The following is a 16269-nucleotide window of genomic DNA, read 5'->3' on the forward strand; positions in this document are numbered from 1 at the left end:
GCTGGCCACTCACAATCCTAAAATTTTGTGGAGAAGGGGTGGTCGAGGGAGTGCTTAAGGGGTGGTCGAGGGAGTGCTCGGGCAGGTGTATAGGGGTTTCCATTGGTGCGACTACGGTGGAGAGTCCAGACCAAGTCTTTACCGTGCACATTCCCTCAGAATATGCCGATTTGGCTATCGCCTTCAGTAAAACGAAGGTGACTCAATTACCACCTCATTGACGAGGAGATTGTGCGATAAACCTCCAGGCTAATGCTGCACTTCCCAGGTGTCACGTGTATCCTCTGTCTCAGGAGGAGACAGTGGCTATGGAGACATACGTCACTGAGTCCTTGAGGCAGGGATACATTCGGCCATCCAAATCACCTGTCTCCTCGAGCTTCTTTTTTGTGAAGAAGAAGGAGGGAGGTTTGCGTCCGTGCATTGACAATAGAGGTCTAAATTCCATCACGGTGGGTTTCAGTTACCCGCTACCGCTCATCGCTACGGCGGTGGAGTCATTTCACGGGGTACGCTTCTTCACAAAACTGGATCTCAGAGCGCGTACAATTTGGTGCGTATCCGAGATGGAGACGAGTGGAAAACCGCATTTAGTACCACATCTGGCCATTATGAGTATCTCGTCATGCCGTATGGGTTGAAGAATGCTCCAGCCTTCTTCCAATCCTTTGTGGGCGAGATTCTCAGGGACCTGCTCGTTCAGGGTGTGGTGGTGTACATCGATGACATTTTGATCTACTCCGCCACACGCGCCGCGCATGTGTCTCTAGTGCGTAAAGTGCTTGGGCGACTGTTGGAGCATGACCTGTACATCAAGGCCGAGAAATGTGAGTTCTCCAAACAAGCCATCTCTTTTCTGGGGTATCGCATTTCCACATCCGGGGTGGTGATAGAATGTGACCGCATTGCGGTCGTGCGTAATTGGCTGACTCCGACCACGGTTAAGGAGGTGCAGCGGTTCTTAGGGTTTGCCAATTACTACCGGAGGTTTATCCGGGGCTTTGGGCAGGTGGCGGCTCCCATTACCTCACTGATGAAGGGGGGCCCGGTGCGGCTGCGGTGGTCGGCGGAGGCGGACAGAGCCTTTTGTCGGCTGAAAACCCTGTTTACCGAAGCACCAGTGCTGGCGCATCCGGACCCCTCTTTGCCATTCATAGTGGAGGTGGACGCGTCCGAGGCTGGGGTTGGAGCTGTGCTGTCGCAGCATTCGGGCGAGCCCCCGAAGCTTCGCCCCTGTGCTTTCTTTTCTAAGAAGCTGAGTCCGGCGGAGCGTAACTATGATGTGGGGGACAGGGAGTTGCTAGCCGTGGTCAGGGCCCTGAAGGTGTGGAGACATTGGCTTGAGGGGGTGCAACACCCTTTTCTCATCTGGACTGATCACTGTAATCTGGAGTACATCTGGGCGGCGAGGAGACTGAACCCTCGCCAAGCCAGGTGGGCTATGTTTTTTACGAGATTCCAGTTCACTATCTCGTGCATACCAGGTTCCCGGAACACCAGGGCCGACGCACTGTCTCGTCTCCACGACTCCAAGGAGCGGTCCATCGACCCCACTCCCATACTTCCATCCTCCTGTCTGGTGGCACCGGTGGTCTGGGAGGTGGATGCGGACATCGAGCGGGCGTTGCAGTCAGAACCTACTCCACCTCAGTGTCCTGCGGGTCGGAAGTACGTTCCGCTCGGTGTCCACGATCGACTGATACGGTGGGCACACACGCTACCCTCCTCGGGTCATCCAGGGATTGAGCGGATGGTGCGGGGTCTTAGGGGGAAGTACTGGTGGTCCACTTTGGTGAAGGACGTGAGGCTCTATGTCTCCTCCTGTTCGGTGTGTGCCCAGTGTAAGGCCCCTAGACACCTGCCTACGGGGAAACTACAGCCCCTCCCCGTTCCACAGCGACCATGGTCCCACCTGTCGGTGGATTTCCTCACGGATCTCCCGCCGTCTCAGGGGAACACCACGATCCTGGTCGTTGTGGATCGGTTCTCTAAGTCCTGCCGTCTACTCCCTTTGCCCGGTCTTCCTACGGCCCTACAGACCACGGAGGCCCTGTTTACTCATGTCTTCCGGCACTATGGGGTGCCTGAGGACATCGTCTCTGATTGAGGTCCCCAGTTTACGTCCCTGGTATGGAGGGCGTTTATGGAGCGATTGGGGGTTTCGGTCAGTTTGACCTCAGGTTTTCACCCCGAGAGTAATGGGCAGGTGGAGAGAATTAACCAGGATGTGGTCAGGTTTCTGCGGTCCTATTGCCAGGACCGGCCGGGAGAGTGGGCGTGGTTCGTGCCATGGGCTGAGATGGCGCAGAACTCTCTCCGCCACTCCTCTACTAACCTGTCGCCCTTTCAGGTGGTGTTGGGTTACCAGCCGGTCCTGGTGCCCTGGCATCAGAGCCAGACTGAGGCTCCTGCGGTGGAGGATTGGGTACAGCGCTCTAAGGAGACCTGGAGTGCCGTCCAGGAATCCCTTAAACGGGCTGTTGGACGGCACAAGGAGAGCGCTGACCGCCGCCGCAGTGAGGCCCCCGTGTTTACCCCGGGGGACAGGGTCTGGCTCTCAACCCGGAACCTGCCACTCCGCCTGCCCTGCCGGAAGTTGGGTCTGCGATTTGTGGGGCCGTTTAAAGTCCTGAGGAGAATAAACGAGGTGTGTTATAGGTTACAGCTCCCTTCGTATTACTGTATTAACCCCTCGTTTCATGTGTCTCTCCTCAGGCCAGTGGTTGCTGGTCCTCTGCAGGACGCTGAGGTGCGGGAGTTCCCTCCGCCCCCCCTGGACATCGGGGGGGCGCTGGCGTACACAGTCCGGTCCATCTTGGACTCCAGGCGTCGGGTAGGGGGCCTGCAGTACCTCGTGGACTGGGAGGGGTACGGTCCGGAGGAGAGGTGCTGGGTACTGGTGGAGGACATCTTGGATCCATCACTGTTGCGGGAGTTCCACAGCCTCCATCCGGATCGCCCTGCGCCTCGCCCCCCGGGTCGTCCTCGAGGCCGGCATCGGCGCGCTGCGGGAGCCTCACGTATAGGGGGGGTACTGTCACAACGTCTACAGAAGGTGGCGCCTCTCCCCGTTCGGGCGGCGCTCGGCGGTCGTCGTCGCCGGCCTACTAGCTGCCACCGATCTCCTTTTCATTTTCATTTGGTGATGTCTGTTTTATGTTAGCACCTGTTTTGAGTTAGTTATTGGTGGGGGTATTTAGTCTGTCTGTTTTGGTTTGGGAGTGTGCGGGATTATTTGTGTCATTGTATTGTAGGTTGGGTATTTGAGTTTTTACTCTGCCGTTCGGTTTGAGGCACACGGGTTTGCTGGGCTGCGTCCTGACTCCGTTTAGGGTTCTTGCCTGTTGCTTGATTTTTACCCTGCCTTGTATTTACGGCACTCGTGGACTGTGTTTATTAAAACGTGTTTTTTCCACGTACCTGAGTCTCCTGCGCCTGACTTCACCCCTCCTGCATGTTAGAGTCGCATGACACTGCCTCCTCCCTTTATCCCTCCCAGTGTGGAGGGAGAGATAAAGGGAGGAGGGACTGAGAGAGGGAGAGTTGGTTAGAGGTGGAGGGATAGATGGGATGGAGGGAGGGGTAGGGAGAAAGAGGGTCTGTTTTCTGGGAGTGAGACAGACACTTATCCTCTCTGTGATGTGATTACTGTAGCCTCTATTATTCATCCTGACCAATACTTAGTCTCTCTCTCCCTCTCTTCTTCCCCATTTCCTTACCTCCCTCTGTCTCTCTCTCTTCCTCCCTGCCTCTCCCTCTCTCTCTCTCTTCTTCCCTCTCAATGTCTCTCTGTCCATCCCTCCAGTGGAACATCCCTACACATAACCTGAATTAGATTTACCACTTCATACTCAAGAGTGTGTGTGTGTGTGTGTGTGTGTGTGTGTGTGTGTGTGTGTGTGTGTGTGTGTGTGTGTGTGTGTGTGTGTGTGTGTGTGTGTGTGTGTGTGTGTGTGTGTGTGTGTGTGTGTGTGTGTGTGTGTGTGTGTGTGTGTGTGTGTGTGTGTGTTTGTGCATGTGCGCTATGTAAACATGGTTGAACCTCTTCAGAATGCACATACAGATCTGCTTCCTACACCACCCCCTCTACACACACACATACACACACACAGCTGTAATTTATGACAGCAATGGCCACAGCGTGGCTGCACATTAAGAGGGTGTTATCTGTTGCAATTACTAATCACTGGCTTTATGGAACCATTCCACATATTATATTAAATCGACACATACAAACACACATACACACCTGCCACTCCAGGTATTAGGACATTAACATGTGTGTGTGATATTGGGTGTGTGTGTGTGTCAGGTAATCCTGTAAAAGCAGATAGGTGTCATGGCACCATTGTAATCCCCTGTTAACAGACACTAGCGGTGTCCTCGCTAAAACGTCTCCCTACTAATCCCTGTTCCCCCTACCTGCACGCACTGACCCCCTGTATCGGCACACACACTCACACACTTTTATCTACACACACAAACACACACCCACACCTGTACAAGCACAACACACTCTCTCATATCGAATAATACAAATCAGACGGCCCCATGTTGCAAAACGTGTTCACCTACAGATATCATTACTGGACCAGGAAAACCGCCTGGCTGTTTTGATTGAATATGACCGTTAATATTAGGGGCCCTCCACCAATGGTTTGTCCAGAGGTCTCTAACCCCTGAGCCCGACCTCTAACCCTGATCCCTCACCCTCTCAGCTGGCCAAACCCTAACCCAGACAGATGGGGTCTGTCCCATGTGTCCCATACACCAGTCCTACCAGTCAACACACACACACTCAACTCTTATTCTCTCTCTCTCCTATCCTCCTCTCTTCTCCTCCTTTCCTTTCCTCTACCCTTCTCTTCTATCCTTTCCTCTTCTCTACTTTCATCTGTTCTCCACCATACACTCACCTCTCCTCTCTTCTCTCCCCCTCTTCTGTCTTCTCTGCTTCTCTTCTCTCCCCTTCTCTCCTCCTCTTCTCTTCTCTCCTTCTCGTCTCTCCTCTCCTCCTCTTCTCTCCCTCTCTTCTGTCTTCTCTCCCCTCTTCTCTCCTCCTCTTCTCTCCCTCTCTTTTGTCTTCTCTCCCCTCTTCTCTCCCCCTCTTCTGTCTTCTCTCCCCTCTTTTGTCCCCTCTGCTCTCCCCCTCTTCTGTCTTCTTTCCCTTCTTCTCTCCCCCTCTTCTGTCTTCTCTCTATTCTGCTCTCCCCCTCTTCTGTCTTCTCTCCCCGCTTCTCTCCCCCTCTTCTGTCATCTCTCCCCGCTTCTCTCCCCCTCTTCTGTCTTCTCTCTATTCTGCTCTCCCCCTCTTCTGTCTTCTCTCCCCGCTTCTCTCTCCCTCTTCTGTCTTCTCTCCCCGCTTCTCTCCCCCTCTTCTGTCTTCTCTCCCCGCTTCTCTCCCCCTCTTCTGTCATCTCTCCCCGCTTCTCTCCCCCTCTTCTGTCTTCTCTCCCCGCTTCTCTCCCCCTCTTCTGTCTTCTCTCCCTTCTTCTCTCCCCTCTTCTCTCCCCTCTTCTCTCACTTCTTCTCTCCCTTCTTCTCTCCCCTCTTCTCTCCCCCTTCTCTCCCCTCTTCTCTCCCTTCTTCTCTCCCCTCTTCTCTCCCCCTTCTCTCCCCTCTTCTCTCCCTTCTTCTCTCCCTTCTTCTCTCCCCTCTTCTCTCCCCTCTTCTCTCCCCTCTTCTCTCCTCTTCTTCTCTCCTCTTTTCCTCTCCTGTCAGTCAACTACAACTAGATTGTTGTCATATTAGCTGACTGATATTCAGATGTTTTGAAACATGATCTAATAAAATCTCAATATCTGCTTCTCACTTTTAAAACACATTGATATCAACAGCGTTACATATATCATGTTCTTCAAGACAGCAAGAATAAAACAAAACGTGTTCATATAAAATATATGATTTATAGGCCCACAGTATATTATAGGCTACTGTATCTATCATTTATTTATCTGTGTTGTTTCTGTACAATTTTTATGTTTCTTCATTTTAAAAAATATGTGAAGGATTTTGTATTCTCTGATATGTTAGAAATTGCACAATAGATTATAGGCCTTCTACTTTTATAAATCCGTTAAAATTGTATGAGCCCATTTCAGCAAAGGTCAATTGCTTTCTAAGACTGGTTATATTTATAAGAAAGCCCCTATAGGCCTGGGCCTAAATGCCCATTCATTGTTTGAATGTTATTAATTATATAAGGAAGATTTGTTGATAGGCTACGAATGTACCATAACCTTGTCCTGCACAATACCATGGATATCGATTATGACAAGGATCCAGATCAACATACACTAGATCTCTCTTTAAATACCGTTGTGTTGCAAATGTTTGGTTCTCAATCTATTTCTAACGTCACCAATGATAAACCATGTTTTGTTTAAAACTGCGGATCATTCAAATAAAATATTTCAGGGTCCAGCTGAGATGAGGCTCACGTGCTGAGGGCTGACCGACCCCCACTTCCACGTGCCCTCCACCACGGATCGAACCTTTCGATTGAAACTGAAGTAATTTGCATACTGCATACTGATTCCCTCACTGCCCGGGCCGATCCATAACGGGGCTGCTAGTCAAATGCGCGAGGAGCATTAAAAGCACGGGCAGAGACAGGAGAGAACCGCACGAGGAGCACACGGGATGGACTGACAGGCAGAGGGAAACGGAGGTTTTATTCCGCCGACCAGGAACCGGAGAGTTTGAGTTTGAAATGGAGGCACGCCCTGGGCTGTTTCTACAGGACGCACGAGGGCAGCTTGACCTGCCTGCACCGGAGCCTGACGCAACACGGGAGAGAGCGAGACACTCCAACTCTTGTTGAATGACTAGCCACGATGTGGAGCTACAGTGTTCATCATACCTGTGTGTCATGTTCAGTTGGGCTCCGCGGGGAACGTTCAGCTATAGAAATAGACTGTCTAGAATAGACATGCCTTTCTGACATGTAGGAATCATGTCAGCTATTCATGGCATTCCGTCTGCATTTCTTAATATGTAGCAGCCTTCTGAACTGGACCATGATGGAGAAAGCTGTGTGTCTATGTGTGTGTTCTGCTGTGGTGTGTTCAGATGTGGTGTGTTCTGATGTGGTGTGTTCAGATGTGGTGTGTTCTGATGTGGTGTGTTCAGATGTGGTGTGTTCTGATGTGGTGTGTTCTGATGGGGTGTGTTCTGATGTGGTGTGTTCTGATGTGGTGTGTATCTGGGGTGTGTTCTGATGTGGTGTGTTCTGATGGGGTGTGTATCTGGGGTGTGTTCAGATGTGGTGTGTTCTGATGGGGTGTGTATCTGGGGTGTGTTCTGATGTGGTGTGTTCTGATGGGGTGTGTATCTGGGGTGTGTTCAGATGTGGTGTGTTCTGATGGGGTGTGTATCTGGGGTGTGTTCTGATGTGGTGTGTTCTGATGGGGTGTGTATCTGGGGTGTGTTCTGATGTGGTGTGTTCTGATGGGGTGTGTATCTGGGGTGTGTTCTGATGTGGTGTGTATCTGGGGAGTTTGACAGGAAAATGTGTGTAAACTGGGAGGCTCGTAAAAGATGCATGAGGGCATCAGATTCATGTTGTGGTAGGAGATGACAGCCAGGGGTGTGTGTGTGTGTGTGTGTGTGTGTGTGTGTGTGTGTGTGTGTGTGTGTGTGTGTGTGTGTGTGTGTGTGTGTGTGTGTGTGTGTGTGTGTGTGTGTGTGTGTGTGTGTGTGTGTGTGTGTGTGTGTGTGTGTGTGTCAGACATTGTTTAGTCATAGTCTGTTCGGACCTATTTCATGATCATGTTATTAGCAGTTTATTGTTTGGATTGGCACTCATCCACCAGTTGATAACTCACATTCAGGGTTAAAAGAGCTAGTTGCATTAGCCTTCAATGACAACACATTTTAACCCGATATTAATATGAAGGATTGTGTTACAAATGTAAACTAGATTTATATAAATCGATATTTTAACTCTAGTAACTGTAGTAACTGTAGTTGTCATCGCAACAGGCGAGCACACATTGCAGATGTTCTGCTCAGTGTCTTTGGCCCTACCCTTACACACACGTGCACTTTTACTGCTTACCAAAAATTATCCACCTATCTTCTTCATTTTTTGTAATGTAAATGTAGTCTGTTGACTGGGGTTTTAGGAGACCATTGCAAAAGCCAACTTTTACACGAAATAATATTTATTTTTTAAATACGTTTATTGACAAAAGGTCTGGTGCTGCAACAAGCTATCACAGTCTCACTGCAGAATTAGACGTTCGTCCACATTCTCCAAATGTCAAATTTCGAAGTTGCTCGTCTCCAAACGTCAAATTGTGTGTTTTTGTTGTTCCTGCTGCTTTGTATAGTTCCATTTATCCTGGGTATATTCAGTGCTCCCTGAAAATGACAAAAAAATCTAACCCAAAACCCTTTTTCCTAAACTATTTTGTTTTGCCAGACATTAATGCAATAACATAGTAGGCTATACCACCTGAATGATTCGAAACAATTTCAGATGGAGAAATATTGGCCTACCACCTTATGAAACTTCTCGGTCATCTCTCGATGAACATAACATACCCTCTAGGTAAACCACCCTGCTCCATATTTTTTCTATTCTATCTGGTTTTTTTCTATTTCATTTAAATATAATGTATATTACAATGTTATAATTTGGTTTTGCAGAAAAATGTGTTGCCAGCGAGACAACCTAATCAGTGTTTTGTCGTGGATAAGATGATGATGGTGATGATGATAATGATTCCCACCACACCAGGACATTGTTAAGACAACCTGTCTGCGATTCTTAACAAAGTTGTTTTGGTTGAAGAATATTCAGACGTTGAGACAGTTGGATATACGCCTGGCCTGCATGTCACTCTATCCATAAACATGTGTTCCCTACATCAGTCGTTATAGCCTAGGCCTAGCCTGCTTTATCACAATATGCTATGAATATTATAGGACAATTCATTCCGAGGCGAAGACACAAGAATCTCCCATGATGTCGAAAACCAAATGACCCGGAATAATCTAATGCCGTTTCATCAGGGACGGAGATGCAAGCAATCAAATCCAAACATTTCAGATAGTGACCCTAGTGCCGTCACTAATCTTCTCTCAATATTTGCAGCTCTCGCTCCTCAAATAAATATGTTTAATGTGCCCGTACGAACATTACAGCAACCATCAGATGACGTATGGTCATTATAACCACTTAGAGACAACTTTTAACAACTTGTGTAAGGCTCTAATGCTTTAAAGGCATATTAATTGATATAAGAATCTAGGACATGGGGAGAATTAAGACTATTACCTTGTGATAGGCTACAGGGGAATATGTTTTAGTGTAGGCCTAATTACCAATAGGCTATTGAAAAATAATTTGGACAGTGTATTTTCGTTCGGAGTCAATCACTGCATTTCTTACAATGGAGTCGACTGCAGCATAGCATTACACTACAGATTTATGCCAGTTGGCCAGGGATATAAATTATTACAAATGCTATATATTTAATACCATAAATCGCAAGAATTATAATAAGTGAAGTTTGTTAGTTACCGTGCCGCTCAGACGAATGTCCTGTTGTGTGTAGCCTACTGCTCAGAAAGAGCATCCTTTTAAATGCTTTCGTTTTTTTATAAAACTAATTAGGTGTAAAAGTATAAAGGTATAGGCATATAGCTCATTTTTCTATAGCCTACAAGCAGTAGGCCTAAAGAAAGGGCTTTTATTAGAATACATGTATTCGTTTTAAAGTGTCAGTAAAGTGAAATCGTTCTTGGGAGTTCTAGAAGTTTCCTGAAGAATGCCATAGTCCTACTCCATTTAGTTGCTGATTCGAGACCTGTTTGCAGATTGACCATTCAACTATTTGAACTTTAAATTAAACGAATAGTAAACTGTTTTTTTATTCGAGGAAGTAAGACTACCCTACATACAAATATTTAAAAAACAGCGCCTAAGATTCTAATTTTATTTTCAGTTGCTATATAGCCTTTAGCAATCAATAAAACGTTTGGTATTAGGCTATTAATATCCTATACGAATTTAAAACCTCGGTATGCAATCAAATATTATTGAATTGGTTAGTATAGTCTATGCACAATATTTAGCAATAAGAATAAGGTAGATATTAATAGTGCCGGCCTACATATAATAATGTGTACAGGCATATAGACCACGCTTAATTCAATTCAATTCAAGTATGGATTTCGATTATATTAGTCGTGTCTAGAAATATAGCATCTAGACGGTCGCTTTTGCCTAAATCTGGTTTGGGAATTCTAATAGTGTCGTTATGAGCGTTAATAACCCATCTCAGTAGTGGTATGTCACTATCTGTAGAGCTGAGATTATCGATCCATGTGCCTCTGTCTCCACCATAAACCACAGCATATGAAATAAACGATAATAATGTTATGCTGCACTTTAGTAACGGCCACCGTAAAACCATGGAATGTTGGTAGGCTAGAACCAAATAGTCACTATTCAGTTTAGGATATTTGTAGTAGGCCTAACCTTTGCTCCATAATCCTACTCTGTTACGCATACTCATTAGCATTCACATAGAGAGAGGAGAGGCATAGGCCTACTCTATTAATAATTGTATATGCAACATTGGTTGTTGGATTCAACACTATAACCTAATGCCGACTGTAGGATATATATGATTGTGAATATGACCCAGAGTCAACAGCAGTCTGTGGATAATTAATCATTAATACAGACAGTCTCCACGGTGCAGCCTGACCAACCGACCCAATGGGTGAGGGTGTTTCCGCTTTGCTCTAATAATGCTGGTGCTCTGGGTTAACTTACCTGACTGACTTTTACCTTCTGACCAGAGCCATGTTTTTACTTTATCTAAATAAATGCTGTGCTTCTGACTATTTAACTACCTGGTAACCAAGCCAAGAGCATCATGATGTTCTATTGAATATTACGATACATGCTATTGTGGAGGTGGCTGCTGCAGATCTGTGGTATAGGCCTATCGTTTCAAATATGACAATATCTTTCAACGACGTTGTTGCGGGACAGTAATTTGTAAGCTACATGGCCATAATTAAAACGGCCAGACATGTCATAGTCTATCTACTGTACGTTCCTGCAGTTACGGTGAGGGATGGAGTTTTCTTTTGAGCTTATCTTGGTTGGTACATTTTAAAGGTTTTGTTATGTCAGTTGACTTCTTAGTTAGTTAGTCGACACACGTTTTATCAATACCAGTGTTTATGTGAATACGTTTTATATATATATTTCTCTCTCTCTCTTTCTACATTCATCAAATACTTGCTACAACCAACCACAGACCATTCTCTACGGGGACACGACAAACACACAGCGGCTTTGACGCGTGAATAGGCCTCAACACAATGACACTCAAGCACATTCACGCGCACACCGCCCTTTTGCACGTTGCTGGAAGGAAAAATATCGATCAGCATGAGAATGTGTGCAGATGTGGCTGCTGAAACGTGAATCTTTCTCTTCTTATTTGGCCTGATATAAGCTATAATATTTTTGTCTGTTTGTCTGATAGGAGCAATCTGTTATTCGTGATGATTGATTATTATTTGCCTCACGAATGGTATGTCAATTAATTTAGCAAATTGATAACATATTTAATTTTAACTTTTTGTAACTTTTTAAATGTTAACAAATTTAATTTACTTTGTTGACGTTAACTATTTTGTTATTAGGCCTAGGCTGTAAGCTTTGTTTGTAAGTTATCAATAGCCCTATGTCGAATCTCTGCCCAGTCCTTTATTATGTCCATACCGTTGGAAAGCATCTCGGTGTTCATTAAGTGTCTTTGTTTCTGGGCAAACGTCAAGTCCCCACACGCCACTGACGTTGACTTCCTATTAGAGACCATTTAACTTTTACGTTTCTCTTCTTTAACTTGTTCAACTGAACGGTGTCCTGTTGTTCTTGACCCTGACAGATGCCGCGGTGTTTGTGTGTGTGTGTGTGTGTGTGTGTGTGTGTGTGTGTGTGTGTGTGTGTGTGTGTGTGTGTGTGTGTGTGTGTGTGTGTGTGTGTGTGTGTGTGTGTGTGTGTGTGTGTGTGTGTGTGTGTGTGTGTAAAGTTAATCTGCACGAGCAGCTGTTAACATTAGGAGTCTTGACGCGTCACCTTTGACATGTGGCCCGGGCTGGCCACTGGCCGCAGCAAGCTGTCGCCTGCCTGACCGCGTGAAAAGGACGCCTGGACCCCCCCCACCCCCCACACCCCCCTCCCAACACACACAAGTCATTTGAAGTTCATCCATTGTGTAGCCAATTTAGGAAACTTACAATGTTTGAAATTGTATTGAAATTGTATTGTAATGAGGCCTACTCAATGTGTGAAGGAAATAAAATGACGCAATAAAACATAAAACATATTTGTCATTCAATATTTGTCATTAAATTGTTTCTCAATTAATTACTAACATTAGTATGTATTATTATCATGAGAGATGTAATGTTGATGTAATCATAGGCCTATTCATGAATGAATACTTTTCTTCACTGTGATCAAGTTCACACACACACACAGACACACACTCCGCGTATCGATGTGGGCACGCGTGGACACACTTAGCCTACACACACCCACACACTCCCATGCACGGCCGGCCGGTTCGTTCATCTTAATGGTTTAACAATAGACACATCTGTTCATCTTTTATTTCTAAAGAGAGAGAAGTACAGCTTCATTTGTTACTTCAAACCGACATATGGAATAGTTTTCATTGGATTGGAGTTGAAAGATTGCTACAATAATCCTCTATTAGGGGACTTTGTAGGGATACCGTTTGTGCTTTATTATATAAAAATAGAGAAACAGCATGATGACATTTGGTTCAAGATAGGTGGTGATTATGAAGGACACGTGTGTGAATATAAGGTTTTGAATACTGCATGCACACTGTCGTGGTCTAATCACACACGCACACGCGCACGCACCTCATTGACGAGCGGAGAATGAACCCGGAAGTTCACTTCATTTGTTCTGCATGACATGTTAAGGAGGCTCCAGAACAATATTGGATCAATAGGTTTTATTTGTGATGAAATACAATAGGCTCAATAGGCTCCATTGAACGTGTAAATTATAACCTAGTAAATAATATTCATTCATTTGTGATGTAATTATTTTATTCCAGTGGGTGTGTGAGAGGGATGAGGGGTTTATAACCAGCAGATATCGTAATACCTCTGTTGTAACTTCCTTAATAACTGACGTCAGAGCAGTGTGTGTGTGTGTGTGTGTGTGTGTGTGTGTGTGTGTGTGTGTGTGTGTGTGTGTGTGTGTGTGTGTGTGTGTGTGTGTGTGTGTGTGTGTGTGTGTGTGTGGTGGGAGGGGATGGAAGGTCGCCCGTGCGCATGTGTGTATGTTCGGGATCGGCAGCGGTGAAACGGAGGTGTGGAGAAACCGAGCAGCACGAGAAAAGCCACGGAGAGAGAGATGGCGCAGGACCCGACCGGAGCGCAAGGACAGGCGGGGGGGCTCGAGACACAACCGAGAGGAAGCAAAAAATAAAATGTAGTATCAATAAAACGAGTCTAAAGGGAAAGAAAAATATATAATCGCAGGAAAGAAAATAATCAACAAAGACAAGTGGAAGAAAACACCAGCCATACAAAGGATACAAAAAACGTCCATCAACCAGGATTCAGGAGACAGAACAAACCACCACAACAAACCAACAGACTGGGAGGGAACTTTCCCGCCCTGAGGACTCTGGACTGTTCTGTGGACATCCATCCCTCTCCCAGGTCACATAGATGGTCGCCAAGCATTATGAACGCGCAACTGTCCATGGAGAGCCTCGGCGACCTGAGCCATGAGTCTGTGGCGGGTCCAGGAGAGCTGCTAGTCGGCCAAAGCCCACACCCCCGCCCGGGTGGGGGCCGAGGGCTGGCGCACCGCTCCATGGGCATGACGAGCCTGCTAGACGGGGGAGAATACCACTCCCATCACGGACACAACACTGGACACCCCGGTCATCACCTGCACCCCGCCATGAGTATGTGCGAGACCCCCTCTGGAATGAGCGCAAGCACCTACACCACCCTCACACCTCTCCAGCCTCCCCTACCCCCCATCTCCACTGTAGCAGACAAGTTCTCTCATCATCACCATCATCATCATCATCCACACCACCATCCTCATCATCCTCATAATCATCATCAGCGACTCCCTGGTAATGTCACCGGCAGCTTTACGTTTATGAGGGACGAGAGGGGGCTGGCGCCGATCAACAACCTCTACTCCCCATACCACCACAAAGACGCCCCTGGGATGGGACAGAGCCTCTCCCCACTGTCTGGCTCTGGCCTGGCCGGCCTACACAGCTCCCAGGCCGGCCTGCCTCCCTATGCCCACCCTGGGGTCTCAGCCTCCATGCCGGGGGAGAAGATGCAGTTGACTCCCGGTGGGTTCGAGGCTCATCACCCCACCATGCTGGCCAGGCACGCCGACCAGCACCTCACCTCCTCGGGGAACATGCTCCATATAAACGCCCTCCATCACCACCACCCCCATGCCCACCTCGGAGCCTCGGGGCACGTCCTGGGCCATGGGAACCCCCGGGATAACAACACCCAGAGCCACGCCTCAGGGCCCGGGGTTCAAGTCCAGGGGGTTGGTGGTGGTGGCGGTACCGACGGCAATTCGACGGGTCAAATGGAAGAAGTAAACACCAAAGAAGTAGCGCAGAGGATCACCACAGAGCTGAAGCGTTACTCCATCCCCCAGGCTATCTTCGCCCAGAGGGTGTTGTGTCGGTCCCAGGGAACACTGTCAGACCTGCTCCGGAACCCCAAGCCCTGGTCCAAGCTCAAGTCCGGCCGGGAGACCTTCCGCCGAATGTGGAAGTGGCTGCAGGAGCCTGAGTTCACACGCATGAGCGCGCTCAGGCTCGCAGGTGAGCGAACCCTCGGTAATACCCACTTCCTTTTTATTTATCTTTCTCTCTCCCTTTACTCTTATAGGGGGTATTTAAGATTGTTTGGTTCTCGTCATTGGAACAGTAGGCCTATTGTCTGCAGCTGTCTTGAATCTGACAGTGGAGTAGCTAGTGGTATGACAGAACTGAAACCTCCCTCTGGAATTCCCTGCAGTTGAATTCATCATTGTCTTTGTTGTAATCTCTGTCTCTTGGCTTTTTCCATTCTATAAGATAAGGGTGTGTGTGTGTGTGTGTGTGTGTGTGTGTGTGTGTGTGTGTGTGTGTGTGTGTGTGTGTGTGTGTGTGTGTGTGTGTGTGTGTGTGTGTGTGGTGGTAAGGTGATCTGGGACCAGAATGAGCTTATTTTGCCCAACTCATCAGCTTCCACGTGAGTCCATGTAAAAAGAGTCCACGCGCGGGAGAATAAGAATCAAGTTCTAAAAAATTGTTTTACGTCATGAAAATATTAATTTGCTGCCAGCACATGTAGCAACATCCTCAGGCTGTGCATTTAGGGGCTGAGGGATGGAACATCTGCGGAAAATAGTATAACAGAATAATAATAGAATATAATAGAAGATAATACGATATTTTCCAGGATCAAAATGACCATTATTTTAAATCTTGAGGAAACCTTATGGAAGCTGTGTCTTTGGCTGCGTTGACGCACTTCTTGTGTTTCAGTGAGTGTGTGTTTTTGTCTTGGAGCTAAACTCGTTAGGAGGCGTGACGCGGGGCTGACTCTGGGTTTGTGGTAATTAACTGATAGATAGCGCTCTATTAATTTGTCCCTGAGGACCCGAGTCAATCCGCCTGAACCGTTCTAGCGGACACACACACACGGAGCCACGCAGTCGCCAGCATACAAAGGAATTGCTTTAAGTCTAATCAATGACGCGCTGAGGCGGATGGGTTTTGGGCTTGTGAAAAGTGTGAGGCGGTACGCTGCTGAAAGTGTGTTAAATCGCCATTGATTATTTGCAGCGTGTGTGTGTCTGTCTGTTTGTGTGTTTGTGTGTGTAATCAACAGTCTTGCATAGCAAACCATAAATACCATATCATTTTACATGTTATTGTTTTTTGACTTAAATAGACGAATAAACATGTTGCAGTGCAAACGCAACTCTTGATCTTTCGATGCAGGTGATTCAAAATCAGGGTATTACTTATTAAGTCTAATGACGCACGCCAAAAACATTTGTATTGATCCATTAAAATGAGAACCAATAATCCCTTCCATCTCGTGAACTAACGGTAACACTGTCACTCAGGACAGAAAAATATATACATTTTCCGGAATTGTTTTCAGTGAATTCATGAATGTTAGGCAGTACGCCTGTGCTGTTCTATTTAGGCC

The 16269-nt window shown here is 47.0% G+C and overlaps 1 protein-coding gene across 2 annotated transcripts in view; it reads left to right on the forward strand.

Annotated features, from left to right (window-relative positions):
- Window positions 1-13314: 13314 nt before the first annotated feature.
- Window positions 13315-16269, forward strand: part of LOC106562487 (hepatocyte nuclear factor 6-like) — an 11383-nt gene continuing 8428 nt past the window's right edge. The window contains exon 1 of one of the 2 annotated variants that reach the window (XM_014127393.3): window positions 13315-14888. In XM_014127393.3, coding sequence (XP_013982868.2) covers window positions 13763-14888 — 1126 coding nt within the window. In that variant the 5' untranslated portion in view covers window positions 13315-13762. Of the gene's footprint in view, window positions 14904-16269 lie in introns of both variants that reach the window. The other variant, XM_014127392.3, reaches the window with a different exon arrangement.

This window comes from Salmo salar, chromosome 11, assembly GCF_965601325.2.
Source record: "Salmo salar chromosome 11, fSalSal1, whole genome shotgun sequence".
NCBI lineage: Eukaryota > Metazoa > Chordata > Actinopteri > Salmoniformes > Salmonidae > Salmo > Salmo salar.